General features: G+C 44.2%; 3 protein-coding genes across 4 annotated transcripts in view; 2 read left to right on the top strand and 1 right to left on the bottom strand.

Annotated features, from left to right (window-relative positions):
* Positions 1-14114, bottom strand: part of LOC139758061 (protein O-linked-mannose beta-1,2-N-acetylglucosaminyltransferase 1-like) — a 72421-nt gene that overhangs the window by 38515 nt on the left and 19792 nt on the right. The gene's annotated exons all lie outside the window — the stretch shown is intronic.
* LOC139757930 (uncharacterized) lies at positions 1240-3854 on the top strand. The gene is made up of 2 exons (XM_071678870.1): positions 1240-1309; positions 2987-3854. The coding sequence occupies exons 1-2, from the start codon at positions 1295-1297 to the stop codon at positions 3470-3472; spliced, it is 501 nt and encodes a 166-aa protein (XP_071534971.1). The 5' UTR covers positions 1240-1294; the 3' UTR covers positions 3473-3854.
* LOC139757929 (larval cuticle protein A2B-like) lies at positions 7660-9881 on the top strand. Its single transcript, XM_071678869.1, has 2 exons — positions 7660-7714; positions 9082-9881. Exons 1-2 carry the CDS (start codon positions 7700-7702, stop codon positions 9472-9474), a joined length of 408 nt encoding a protein of 135 aa, XP_071534970.1. The 5' UTR covers positions 7660-7699; the 3' UTR covers positions 9475-9881.

Raw genomic sequence — 14114 nt, 5'->3', positions numbered from 1 at the left:
TCTCTCTCTCTCTCTCTCTCTCTCTCTCTCTCTCTCTCTCTCTCTCCCGTAACGTACTCATGGTAAAAACATACACTCGGGTAATGGTTGAGAGGGTCCCAGGTATGGCGATGGTGTCAAAATTACTGGGTAATGGCTTCTTCCGGGCGGGTAATTGGGCGGCCCTGAGCCCCAGCCCTGTGCGTAATAACTCGTCACAGGACTTCATTAAATACTGTTTAGAACCTCTTACTCCTCCTACCTTGGAGAGGCGGCTCTAAGGTCTGTTCTCTGTGTCTGGAAGAGCTACGTAGACCATGACGGCTCTTGGCTAAATGTGTTATTTGGTTTGTTCTAATTATCTATTTATCACCGGCGAAGGAGTGCTGTTAAGGCCGTGAGCCAGGCTGTGTGTGTGTGTATATGTGTGTGTGTGTGTGTGTGTGTGTGTGTGTGTGTGTGTGTGTGTGTGTGTGTGTACTGTTCAGTGCTGCATATCCAAGAGGCCGTCTGTATTGCTGTATTCTGTAAACCGCAGGGGTCGTGTGTCATACCATGTATTGTTAGACAGGGTACAGTGAAGACGTTTGTAATCTACTAGTTGCAGTAATACCGTGTATTGTTACACAGGGTACAGTGAAGACGTTTGTAATCTATTAGTTACAGAGTCTGTGTCTAGCATCATAAGTTGTTCTTGTCTATTGCACGATGTTAATGAAAGAAATAAAGGCTTCTGTTCACTTAAGTTTATTATTATACAGGATATCTTCACTATCGCGTGTTGTCACTTTGTGAGTACTACTGTGTACGTTTATGCAAAAGGCTTCAAACTCAGTTACAGGATAATACGAAAAGGACCTGTGTTTGCTGAAGTGCAGTGTTCCATTCCTGGTGTGTGTGTGTGTGTGTGTGTGTGTGTGTGTGTGTGGAACAGTTCGCCATAAGCAGTGAGAGGAGCCCCCGATAAATTTTCTATACGTATACTCTCTACGTTTGTGGCGTTGACGTTTGCTAAAGGCACACCGTGAAGCAAGAGGTAAATGGTCCCCCTTTGGCATATGGTGGCCTTGGCTAAAGAACTTGGGGCGGGTTGGGGAAAACGCACACACACACACACAAAGTACTTTACGCCGCCCACATACACATGACCACTCCTACACACTCATTCTGTGGTCAACCCTTTTTTTTTCTTTCACACTTAAGTGGTGTCATTTTACCCCTGATGACGTCATTCGGGGTTAAGGAAGGGGATGGTATAAAAAGCGGCGCATCTTCACTCCCACATTATAACCGAGCTGGTTCAACACCAAGCAACATGGTGTGTGTTAAGGTGAGTACAACAACACTGGGTTGCTTCTTGCCCACTAAGTTACTGCCTCTTATGGACGACCACTGGCACGTTATTACCCTTCAAGTCTTCGACGTTATCCCCAGCTCAGATTTCAGGCTTGACCACGCACTGGAATACCAGGTCATTGTTTTTTTTTTTTTCAGATGCCTTAATCACGATTTCGAACATTTTCAGTTCCTGTTCGTGCACAGTGCTTAGAATCTAACTTTTGAGTTCTGAGAGCCTCATGTGACCTTACGACTGTAGTTATTAGTTAGAAGGCTAATGTCTAGTCCCATGACTAACATTAATAAGCTGGTTCTTATGTGTGGGTGCCAGAGATCTCGTGGATAACAGTTGACCTAAGTCTTCATAGAGACTTCATCCCACGTACATCAACATACGTGCACGTCCCTGCCTCATGAACCTACATGTGCATTACATGTATTCACTTAAAAAAAAAAGAAGCTCTACTCTCTACAGCACATGACCAAATACTATCAAGAAAATACAGAAAACTTGAAAAAAAGTGAGCCATAACATAATGGACTGGTTACGCTCAAGTGACTTACGCACGGTGTGGCAGAGCATACGTAATGAACAGCTTACGTACGTATGACTTACAGCGAGGCAGAGCATAATGCACTGCTTGCGTGGAACAGGACGTATAATAAACTACTGAACTTAACATCGATAAAAGAGTCAATTATTACAGGAAAGTCATGGACATCTCTTTATTATCAGGTTTACCTAACATTCTTCTAATCGTTTTAAAGGTTTTCTGTCATCAACAAGAACTCTAATTAGTAATGATTAGTATTTTTGTAACAACAGTGTAACTGGCGAATGGATCTCCCTCAATCATTCTAAATCGTTTTCATACACTTGAGATCCAATGAATGGTTGTTCATATCATGAAAGATATATATTCACAGCATTCGGTTTAAGTTTTATTATTCATCTCACAAGATTCGATGCAAAACGAAGTAACATTAAACCACATTGTCATTAACCAAGTGTTAATTACGTTATATTCAAGCCAGGAACAATTCTTCCAAACATTTTCATGAATGTGTTGCCTGCGTGTTCCATACAAAATGTTATTCATTATTTCCAGTTCAGACTAAGACAACGGATGTACACCAGACAAGCACGTCTGCCTCATGTGTCACCACCAACATGCCGTCTTTCCTCATGTGTTACACCTTCATATCTGTCGCATATCTGGCCAGCTTGGTTCCGCAAGTTCTCTTCCGTCTTTACATTCACTCCAACGCTAAATGCCAAGGCGTGTCATTAACTCATTTTCCCTTTAGATGATTAAGTCCAAAATATTACAGTTAAACACGGGCCGGCCGCTCTGTGTGCCAGTGATGATTGTGAGTGGTCCCTACTACGTGCACTCCTACCCATTATAACTATCATTCCACTTCATAAATGAGCCTTCCAACTAACACCGTACGAGCAACTGTGAACCTGAGTTCGTTTACTTCCACCGAGGAACATACAGTGCACTGCGTTCTCTCTTATCATGGAACGCCGAGTATGGGCCTTGTATACGCAGGCCCTTGTATACTCTAGTTTGGTAAGGACCTCGGCACATACAATCCTGTGCCAACGAACGTATTCTGAGCTCCATTTCAACTAGCCCACTGACCTGCCTCTCCTGTGTTCTAGATCTTCGTGGTAGCCGCCCTGGTGGCTGTGGCCTGCGCCGCTCCCCGTCCAGAGACCATCCCCTACGCCCCCCCTCCCCCATCCTACAAGGAGCCCGGCATGCCCTACGAATTCGCCTACGCCGTCAAGGACGACTACAGCGGCAACGACTTCGCCCACGACGAGAAGAGCGACGGCACAGTGACCTCAGGCTCCTACAGGGTGCTCCTGCCCGACGGTCGCACCCAGATCGTCACCTTCACCGCCGACCACACCAGCGGCTACGTCGCTGAGGTGACCTACGAGGGCGAGGCCTCCTACCCCGCCCCTGCAGCCCCATCTTACGGTCCCCCACCACCCCCAGCCTACGGCCCTCCAGCACCCCCAGCATACGGACCCCCACCACCCCCAGCTTACGGACCACCAGCAACCCCAGCCTACGGACCACCACCACCACCACCACCACCCCCAGCCTACGAGCCTACCACAACCCCCGCCAGCGAATGATTCCCAGCTCAGCTCCAGGGTTAAGACTTAACACAACCCACTCCACCTTCACCGTCTGCTAGTGAATCCTTCTAGGCCACTTGAGCAGCCCCCACACACAAATATACACACCCACCCACACATACACACTCACCTCAAACCCTCCTCTAAATTCCAACTGCAACTCGCTGTAATACAGGCTGGATATAACTTAGCCTGCATTTGGCTGCATCTAACCTATCATACTCAAGCTGATCTCATACTCTGAATGGCGCATTTGGTACCGTCAGTTTCAAATGGGCTTTATCACATAGTCTCATCATAATTAAGATCCTTAGCCAGCTGTCACAAGATATTAAATATGTTTGTAAATATCTATTCTTTAAATAAACGCATATGACTACACATAACAAACCTTTTTCATTGACGCCTGCCTCGTAAAAGATGTCTACACAGCAACACCATTAGAAACACAACACTAAGACCAACTCGGTAAATTTTGATGACATTACTAACCTCAGGGTAATCAAAACCCCGACCCTGGCTTCGCCTACACGTCCACGCGCAACCACACAGTTTGCCTCGAAGTGGCGAAATGAATGAAGCTATCATGATTGTTGCGATTCTCTCATTTACTAAGTATAAAACATGTATATGTATATATATATATATATATATACCTGAAGAAGGAATTTAGTAAGTATAAAACATATGTACTACTGAAGAAGGAAGAGCAAAATCTTGAAGACTAATTAGTTCCGTTCGATAATTAGCGGGAATGTGGACTCTGTTTAAAGACGTGAAACGTAGTCGTCCGGGAGCGAGACACCTTTATAGAACACGCACTTTCTACTCTATTACATGTCTAAAGTAGTAACTCTATACTTGTAATTCAGCTGCAGGTAAATCGTAAAATTCAAATAAACATTTCTACTACGCCACAACGATCCTACGTACAGCAAAGCAGAGGAAAAGTTTATGCCAGTATAGCGACTTTTTTAATTTCATATCGCTACATTTTCGGGTATTTAGCGACGCAGGGGAATACTCGTGTATTCTAGATAAGACTCACCTGCATACTAGGTCCCACCCGCCCGCCTCAGCGTCCCATACACGGTGTGTTGCGACGCGTGGCTGTTGGGAACGTATTCAGAGAGTAATGAGTTAACCATGCTGGTTGCGCTAGGGTTCCATGCGTTTCGCACACACTGACGCGGGACCGAGGTTAAAGTATCTAGGCTCCCAAGAGGTAAAAGCGATACTGGCAGAGAAGCATTGCACTCCTCTCAATGGAGACAACGCTGACAACGCGAGGCAAATATGATTTCGAATCCACACTAATCCGAAACATTACAAATCCTAACTTAAGGTAACCTAACCTGAAATTAAGTACTATGTTTCCTTAATCTTAGGTTACTCAGTAACATTTCGTTTTCCCGGAATAATGATGCTTCGGATGTCTCTGATGTTCCGGAACACAGCGGTGTGAGTGGTGGGCACGGCTAGAGACGTCAAGCGTGCGCGCGCCTCTCCACCAACTTATACACACGGTAACCGAGATTAACGAAAATTACAGGGGAAATAAATAATACTTTTAACCTAAGCATATCTCTCTGGTGTGGCGTGGCTAAATGACGTTATATGAAAAAATATATAGAAGATTGCCAAGCAAAACAGACGGAGACGATCATAAGTTATCGGCCAAGGTGAGTGAAACTGCAGAAAAAAAAAAACGCATCGCAACACAACAAAGCAGAAGATCCGCTCGGTTCTCATGGCGCGCCGTCTTCCGAATCCAACCAGCTCAGCAGTGGCCAGCGTCGACACGGATAACGTAGTACGTGTGATCGACTTGTGGTGAGAGGAAAAGAATGACACGAAGTGGAGACGTGTACCATCGGGAGGAACCACGAAACACACAAGGAGCAACTGACGAAGGAGTACCTCACACAGATGTGTGTGTGTGTGAATTCGAGTAAATGCACTACGTACTACTTCATGTAAAAGTGGTAACATCTTTTATACGTGAAGGCATTTGGATTTCTTTTTTTTCTTATCCTGGCGACTAAATACAGACATTTTTTTTCCAATCAAGCTAAGTACTTTTTGGTAACGTTTGAGGGGAGATGTAGCGACACTCGTAATTTATTTAACGTCACTGGTGCCTGTCCCGCACTCCAGGGGTCCTCTGTATTACAGTCAACAAACACCTCACAGGTTTGGAAAAAATTCCCATGACCATGGCTGTTCATGGTCACCTCGCCGCTGTTGTACATCAAGTCACGATTAAGACAGACAGCTTGTATGTAGTTTCACGACTCAAGACAATTCTAGATTTTGAACTCTTGCCCAAGTGGCGATGAACGTGGAAGAGATCATATAAGCACAAGTGTATGTCAACACATACACGAAGAATACATTGGCCAGACAAGCGACTTGCGCCTTACGTGGTTAGCACCTTTCCGCTTCACGCACCCTGATGATACAGTACCTAGCTAGCCTAGTAAGCCATGATACGGTACTAGCGCCTAGTAAGCCATGATACAGTATTAACGCCTAATAGTACTAACGTCTAGTAAGCCATGATACAGTATTAACGCCTAGTAGGCCATGATACTGTGCTAACGCCTGGTAAGCCAATATTCTTAGGTCTTTCAATAGCTCAGTCTCCTGTATCAAGAAAGGCCAAAGAAGACTAGGAGTCACCTCACCAAGCGTGGGAACGGAGAATTCCACATGAGGAGGAAAATGGCTTTTGCCAGTGGTCGGTAACCACGAGAAGAATGACGTACGGCGGAGTAGGATACGTTAAATGTAAACCACGATTATCAGAGGCAGCAGTTACCAGCATTACAAGCAAGGACACGATGGCAGTTTGGAGTGATGGACGACAGACACGCTGATCACAGAGGCAGTTGAGAGAGAGGTATGTGTACCGAGTGACCTCACCTGCTGCTGAAGCTGTATGGTCTTCTCTGGCTTACACAAGGGCAATCTTATAAACAGGGGAGGGACATCAACAGATCCCCGAGGAACTCAAGCACTAATGGATGGAAAACCCAGGAGGTGATATGTATACCTTGTATGAATACTGCGGAGAGTCAACAAAAGTATACAAGAAAATAAAAGTATCAAAATTGCGTCTTTTAATAAAAAGAGACTTTGCAGAAAGCATAGTAGACTCTGCTCAGTCCTGAGGCACTTCTCTTCGGAGCCTTTATAAAGAGCGGTGCTAACCACACGGGGTCTCTCGAGATCGCAAATGGCAAGGACAAGAATAAACACAGGAGTAATGTATGAGAACTGATATGAGAAGACATACATGGTTGGGTCGGGCTGAGCTGAAGAAGAGGATCGCCTGGATCAAGTGGATGAATATTTAGCGGATCAAGTGGATGAATATTTACCCGATCAAGTGGATGAATATTCAGCGGATCAAGTGGATGAATATTTAGCGGATCAAGTGGATAAATATTTAGCGGATCAAGCGAATGAATATTCAACAGTGAAACCAAAGATTTATCTATGTTTGGGGAGTGGGGAGGGGTACAGCTTCAGCACTCAGGTCTGTGCTTGTGAGATGGATTCTGGCGGCATAGGCAAAGCTGTGGTACGGGGATTTGACTAAGGACTAGAAAGATTTGTTATTGGTGGTCTACGTTTTAATTTCTTTATTTCCGATGGTGAACTGTGTGTTTTGCTTTGGGTCTGCGTTATAACGTACACCCATCACAACAGCATTATACTATTCATGGTTTGACGAACCATCCGTTGACAGTGATTTATCTTCGACACTCCAGGGAATTATCTGTTGTCCCTGTGTTCTGCTACACGAGAGACTGTGTGTGCGGTGATAGATGTATACAAGAGACTATGTCTCAAACTGTTCACCGCTCTGGAGGACTTGTTCACCAAGAACATGACAGCCTCTACCGACGGTGACATTACTTAATGCCAACGGGAATCTGGCAGAGACACCAATCAGTCAATACCACAGACACACACTGGGGGGGACACGGACCAGCCTCTATACAATCACTCTCGAACCCAGACACACCTACTCGTAATATGGCCGTTCTTCATTTTGCTCCCTTGTTTTCGGTCATAATTACAGTCAAGTGTTCTTGCAGTTTCACCCGCTCATGACGTCACGAAGGCTCGGTGGGAGGGGGAATGGGTCGGGAAGTATAAAAAGGCGGCGGACCCTCAGCCAGGCATCACAGTTGAGCCAGCTCGACAACAAGCAACATGATGTGCGCTAAGGTGAGTACACCCACACGGTCTACACACCCTTGGTCCGCTGGTTGGGCTTAGGGCTTATCAACTTTCAGGGTCAGTGAGGTCATCGGGGTCAAGGAATAGCCACCACCACCACAAAAACAAAGTATCTAACAACTTTAGGTATTAATGGTAATTCTCAGATTACATCTACTCTCTTTATATATATATATATATATATATATATATATATATATATATATATATATATATATATATATATATATATATATATATATTATATATATATATATATATATATATATATATATATATATATATATATATATATATATATATATATATATATATAACTTTTCATCAGGATGTAGTACTGACTCTGATTTCATTACCAAAAAATGAATACTTAAGAATACTAAAGCTACCCACCTCAAAACCATGAAACCCATTTTCTCTGATTCTCTATCAGGCGTTTTCTGTTACACTAAAGGTCTTGGGTATCACTGTAGTTTTTTCTATATTTCTCAAACTTCAAAATAACTACTGAGTGTTACTAGAAAAGTCCTCAAGAGATATGACACCGCCAGTCAGTTTATACACACTCAAATTTGAACATTCTATTAAAAACTTAAATATCTAAAGCCCAGATCAGTCCTCTGTTAATTACATACATACGACGCTTTGTTCCTGAAATCAACGCGTCATTTCAACACAAGTTACTATCGACGTTACAATACCAGTCATAATCTTGAAGTGAAAAACATATAATCTTTCATATCTAGTTCCTTAGGGATTACATTTGATTCTCAAGAGATGTCGATCACAGTGCATTTCTAATTCCCGTGCAAGACGTCAGATGTCTTGCAAGCTCTCTCAAAAATGTAGCCTCTCGCTCTCATAAGCACATTACCTCACATGTAGCCTCTTGTACTGAACCATCATACCTGGTAGGCGCTGCCTCTTGTACTCGCGCATTTCCCCCTCATACCTACTATCTCACTCTCACACAGACATTCAGACACCACCTATGTAGGTTTCCCTCCAACTTTGCACTTTGTGCAGGCCGACTACTTCCTGGCGTAATTCCCTCTTACTTAAAGGAGCGACATACAGTTATAAACAATACCTTTGCACATGTCTACATATGCTTCCACCCAGTGGTTATAAACCCCACTTCTAATTCAAGTCAGATATTCATCCACTTCCCTGTAGGTTCAGCTCATCCTCCATCAAGTATAACCTTTCGTCACTACCAGCTTGGAGTAATGTCAGCTACGCATTCTCAGCCTTCAAATTCCCTCCCACGAACGCTTGTATCCTGTGAACACCCCACTATCCACTCTGAGTTCCTTTATAAACAACTCACCTGACCTGCCTCTCCTGTCCTCCAGATCTTCATGATGGCCGTCCTGGTGGCTGTGGCCTGCGCCGCTCCCCGACCAGAGACCATCCCCTACGGCCCCCCTCCCCCATCCTACAAGGAGCCCGGCATGCCCTACGAATTCGCCTACGCCGTCAAGGACGACTACAGCGGCAACGACTTCGCCCACGACGAGAAGAGCGACGGCACAGTGACCTCAGGCTCCTACAGGGTGCTCCTGCCCGACGGTCGCACCCAGATCGTCACCTTCACCGCCGACCACACCAACGGCTACGTCGCTGAGGTGACCTACGAGGGCGAGGCCTCCTACCCCGCCCATGCAGCCCCATCTTACGGTCCCCCACCTCCCCCAGCCTACGGCCCTCCAAAACCCCCAGCATACGGACCCCCTTCCTACGCATAAATTCCCAGCACAATCCTAGGCCTAAGCACAACCCGTCCTGAACACCCTCACCACACCTCCGCCCTCTATTGGTCCCACCTGTTGCACCACCTCCTGATCTCCTCACACACACACACACACATTTCCCTCTCAACAGTCGACTAAAGTCTAGCTGTCTCCTGCTTGTGTCCCGGCTGGATATATCTTATCCTGCAACAACAGTAGATATATCCCAAGTGGATACGTCGACCAGTCTCTGAACACGGATCGACACCCTACATCTGGGATAGGTCAGTCATGACAGTGTCCCAGTGTCGAGTGGACGGTTCTACCTTCACTCACATTATCAACTGTTCTGCCATAGTCTATCGACCTCTAGCGGCCGTCACAAGGTTGTAATTTATATTTGTAAATAAAGGCATACAATTACGAAATATGATTTTCACTGAAAACAGTTGCTTCCCGAAGAAAACACAAAAAACGCATTAGTATTTTATGCAATGGTTTACATTCAAGATATCACAGTTCTAACTTAGACAATATATATATATATATATATATATATATATATATATATATATATATATATATATATATATATATATATATATACATATACATATATCGAATGCAATCAAGTATTTGTGTATTGTTATACATCTCTGCACAAATAGGAGAGTTCGGATCCCTACCATTCCCTCCTACTCCCCCTAAAAAAAGGTACCAAGGTACAAGAATGAAAAAAAAAAATAAGATAAAAAATTTTGTGAGGAGAAAGCAAGTTCTGGTATCATCAAACACTCCGTACCTTGACCCGTAGGCAAGAAACAGGTGGACCACCAAACCAGATCAGAAATCCTCCAAGACAGCAACAACCACAAGTGCCTCTACTCTAAAATGGTCACTACACAAAAGGAGTTTGTTTGCAACAAACGAATCAGAATCTGCTCATACCTGACGAACTGGAAGCAAGTTTACCTGATGTGTTTATTAAGAGTTATTACAGCAAAAGTTTGCAGATGTAGTGATCCGTTGGTTTTATAGCAGAAGACAAAGATGTACAGATTAATCTCTAGTTCAACAGTAGCCGCGCACTGCTCCACTCCAGCATCGGATGCCTATGAACATCACGTGAAAAAACAAAAGAAGAAGCGTAGAAAACGAGAGAGAGAGAGAGAGAGAGAGAGAGAGAGAGAGAGAGAGAGAGAGAGAGAGAGAGAGAGAGAGAGAGAGAGAGATAATAAAGAGAGGAGAGGAGGGAATGGAGAGAGAATGGGAGAGAGAGGAGGGAATGGACGAACATAAAGGAACAGCTACCCAGTCTCTGTTCATACATGTGACGCACATCATTATAATCAACATAACACATCTCCAAATGAAGAGCAACGGAATAACATCATCACCAAGAGGACAATAATAACATTGCCATCACTGTACTGCATCTTCCTTAACAGCATTTGCACCAACACTGTACTACATCAGTACCCTTACTACCACAAAGCCCACACTACCACATGAACCACATCATCACAAAAATCAGCATTTTTTTTCTTATTGTAGCCGACATGGCGGAGGGAAACGTATGCCAGTATTGAAACCATTTCAGCCGGATGAAAAAAAGGGATTATTCTGAATGCCTTGGGTGTCTGTGGGACGTACTCTTGAGAGTGGAATGGACACCTGAAGAAGGAAGACGAGAGAAGGCAGAGGATTCCAGAGCTTCATCGTACAAGGATGCATCATAAAGGCCAACTCTCGTGTGGTTGTCCTCCACACAGAACCTATGGACAGAAGCAGCCAATCGCGTGCTACAGTCCAGGTCTTTATGACCGGGAAACACGCTGCCACCTCACAAGAACAGTGGCCAAAATAATAACCATAGAACAGAGAGAGGGGAAGCAACACCATGACAAACGAAAATGGACAGGTGAGGAGAGGTGACTGCAAGAGATTTGTCATGGCGTAGATTTTATATTACACCAGACAGACAGAACCATCCATACTGGGGTAAATGGGAGACCCCTGCAGTTATGGAACAGCTCCTCTGAAGGATATAAGGGGCCATCTACAAAATCCCTAGAATCTGGGAATGAGATTTAGCGATGCTCAACACCTGAGGTTTCCAGGAGAAAGTGGAGGAGACGAGTAAGACGGAGGATCGTTTATGAATAGAGGAAAGAGAGTAGGCGACAGAGCAGAGCCCTGAGGGACACCACTGCTGACTAGCTAAGGTGGAAACGTCGCCTCGTCGACGACTGCCGGAAAGGAAAACCGTGCATTAGAGTGCAAAGAGGAAGGTGAGGAAGTGTGATGAGTAAACGCCTGTGTTCACACAGTGTCAAAAGCTTCCCACAACATCTACAATACCACAGCACCCACACCACCACGGCATGAACACAACCACAGCTTGTACACTGCTATAGCACTACATATCCACTCTAGCCATCTTGGCCTACGAAGGTAACAGTGATCCACATCACTGCTGGGGTCATCCCTTCACGACCCCGGTGCCTCTGGGAACTCTACGTCATGCTTTTGAACGTTTAAGAAATCGTCAAATTCACAATAAAAAAAAATCATCAATTTATGCCACAAAGATAAATTAACCATATGATCGAGTTTGGGCAGGAGTTCTGACGAGGTTATCATGTAAATAAGGCAAAGAAAAATGCTTGTTAACAAAGCGATATTTACGTCTGTGACAAATTATCGAAAGTTACGTTGTAAACCACGTAAATCCCCCTGTGTTTACCCACTATTGCTCTCCATTCCCCATCCTAGCGGGAAGGTTAAGTCTTTACGTAATTTGGTCGAGGGCGTGTAACTTCTGCTGGGTCAAAGATCAACGATCGCTCTTTAGTGGGTTTTCCATTTTCATTTACGTGAATGACAGGCCTGTTGGAGCTGGAGGTCAGTAGTAATATTCTCGTAATGGCGGTGTTGGAAACGCCTTTCATCATATCTAGGTCATGCCAAAGTACACGCAAATCAGACTCTAGATTTACACACAAGTTGTCTGGACAAAGTAATCGGTTATGTGTTGTGATTAGTGAGACTAGTGATGGACATGAGCGATGGTCTCTTTCGAGTACGTATATTAGACTCCATAACAGAAGGCGTCACGAAGATTTCAGAAACTTAGGTTTAAAGTTACGTAAAAGGGGGACGGCCCGCCCCACTCCCCCAGCCGAGTTAAGGTCATTAGCGAGAATCAAAGTTCACATCAAATACGTAACTTAGAATGATGCCTGAAGGTCTGCATATACAAATCATATTATCCTTGATAATTACGCTAACAACAGGGTAAATAATACCTCATTAACCTTGAAAAATTTATTCTTTTTCGGTGAATTATCAAGACACTAAAATCTACCCCAAGATTTGTCAACCAACACTGCTTTATCTCGACCTTGACCAAAACAATGCAAAATGTATGCGTAAAGTCGAACACAAAGTTAAGATTCTATTCTTTTCTGGGGAGTTGACTAGCCATTTCATGTTCGGGTGGAATACTGTATGGATGACATCGAAACTCATGCTACCTGCAGACACCAAAAGTCAAAAGCATAATGAAAGTGATGACCAAAGTCTGTCCCTGGTACGAGACAGGTCTAGAAGTCTACTGTCTAATCCTCATAGAGTCTACCTACTTATTCCTGAGACAGGGATTAATCCAGAAGGAAGGCGGACTCAGCCAATGCACATGCTAACCCGAGGAAAGTCTGTTGTTTTAATAGATAAAAAGAAATATAATCGTGGTACAGTACTGGTCTGTACACGCAGCCACAGTTCACCCCTGCAGTGTGTCCTTTTGACGTCATGATTCGCAAATTTTTTCTTCCTTAAAAACTCAAGAGTTGTAAAGATTATTATAAGTGTTGATAAATGACATTTGATATCGTCATAAATGGATAAATGTGAAAATTAGGGAAACATGTCTGTCTGATGATGATCAGATTTCTAACAAATTAGAAAATCCTGATATGAAAAGGATAAAACCTCTTGGAAACTGAGGCGCTTGTTGGGCAAATGCTATCATGTATCGTTTAATGAGCAACAACGACAGGAAGGAATTACAGCCCAACTTGGTCTGAAACATTCATGGTAAACCAGGAAACGAAATGATCCCACAATCTAATTTCATGTTCTTGGTCTTGGTCTGAAACATTCATGGTAAACCAGGAAACGAAATGATCCCACAATCTAATTTCATGTTCTTGGGATTTTTGCTCTCGCATTTCATAACGTATTTCGTATCCAGGATGAAAGGTTATGTTATGAGAGAGAACATGAGCGGGATTGTGTAATGCTGAGGAACTAAGTGGTGTTGCGCGAGGACCGTGGACGAGGGAGAACCATCGCCTTTTATCCAGGACCGGTTCGTCATGCGTGATGGACCATTACGGCACACGTATCAAAGGCAGATCACAAGGTTGATGAGACGTTGCAGAATCGATGATCTCCTCATGTACCTGAAGTTGCCTGCGAAATGGCACCAGCTGACAAATACCTGGCTCTATCTGTACGCCACCCTCAGGTTCCTCTACACACACACACACACACAGAGAGAGAGGAGGTAATCACCCTAGCCTCTCAGCGGGATATCCTCACTAGCCACCATACTAAGACCCCATCACCTGCCGCTGCACGGGGCTCCCTCA

The sequence above is a fragment of the Panulirus ornatus genome, chromosome 29 (genome assembly GCF_036320965.1).
Source record: "Panulirus ornatus isolate Po-2019 chromosome 29, ASM3632096v1, whole genome shotgun sequence".
NCBI classification, from domain to species: domain Eukaryota; kingdom Metazoa; phylum Arthropoda; class Malacostraca; order Decapoda; family Palinuridae; genus Panulirus; species Panulirus ornatus.
The sequence above is the reverse complement of the archived record's forward strand: the minus strand, read 5'-3'. Positions and strand labels throughout refer to the sequence as shown.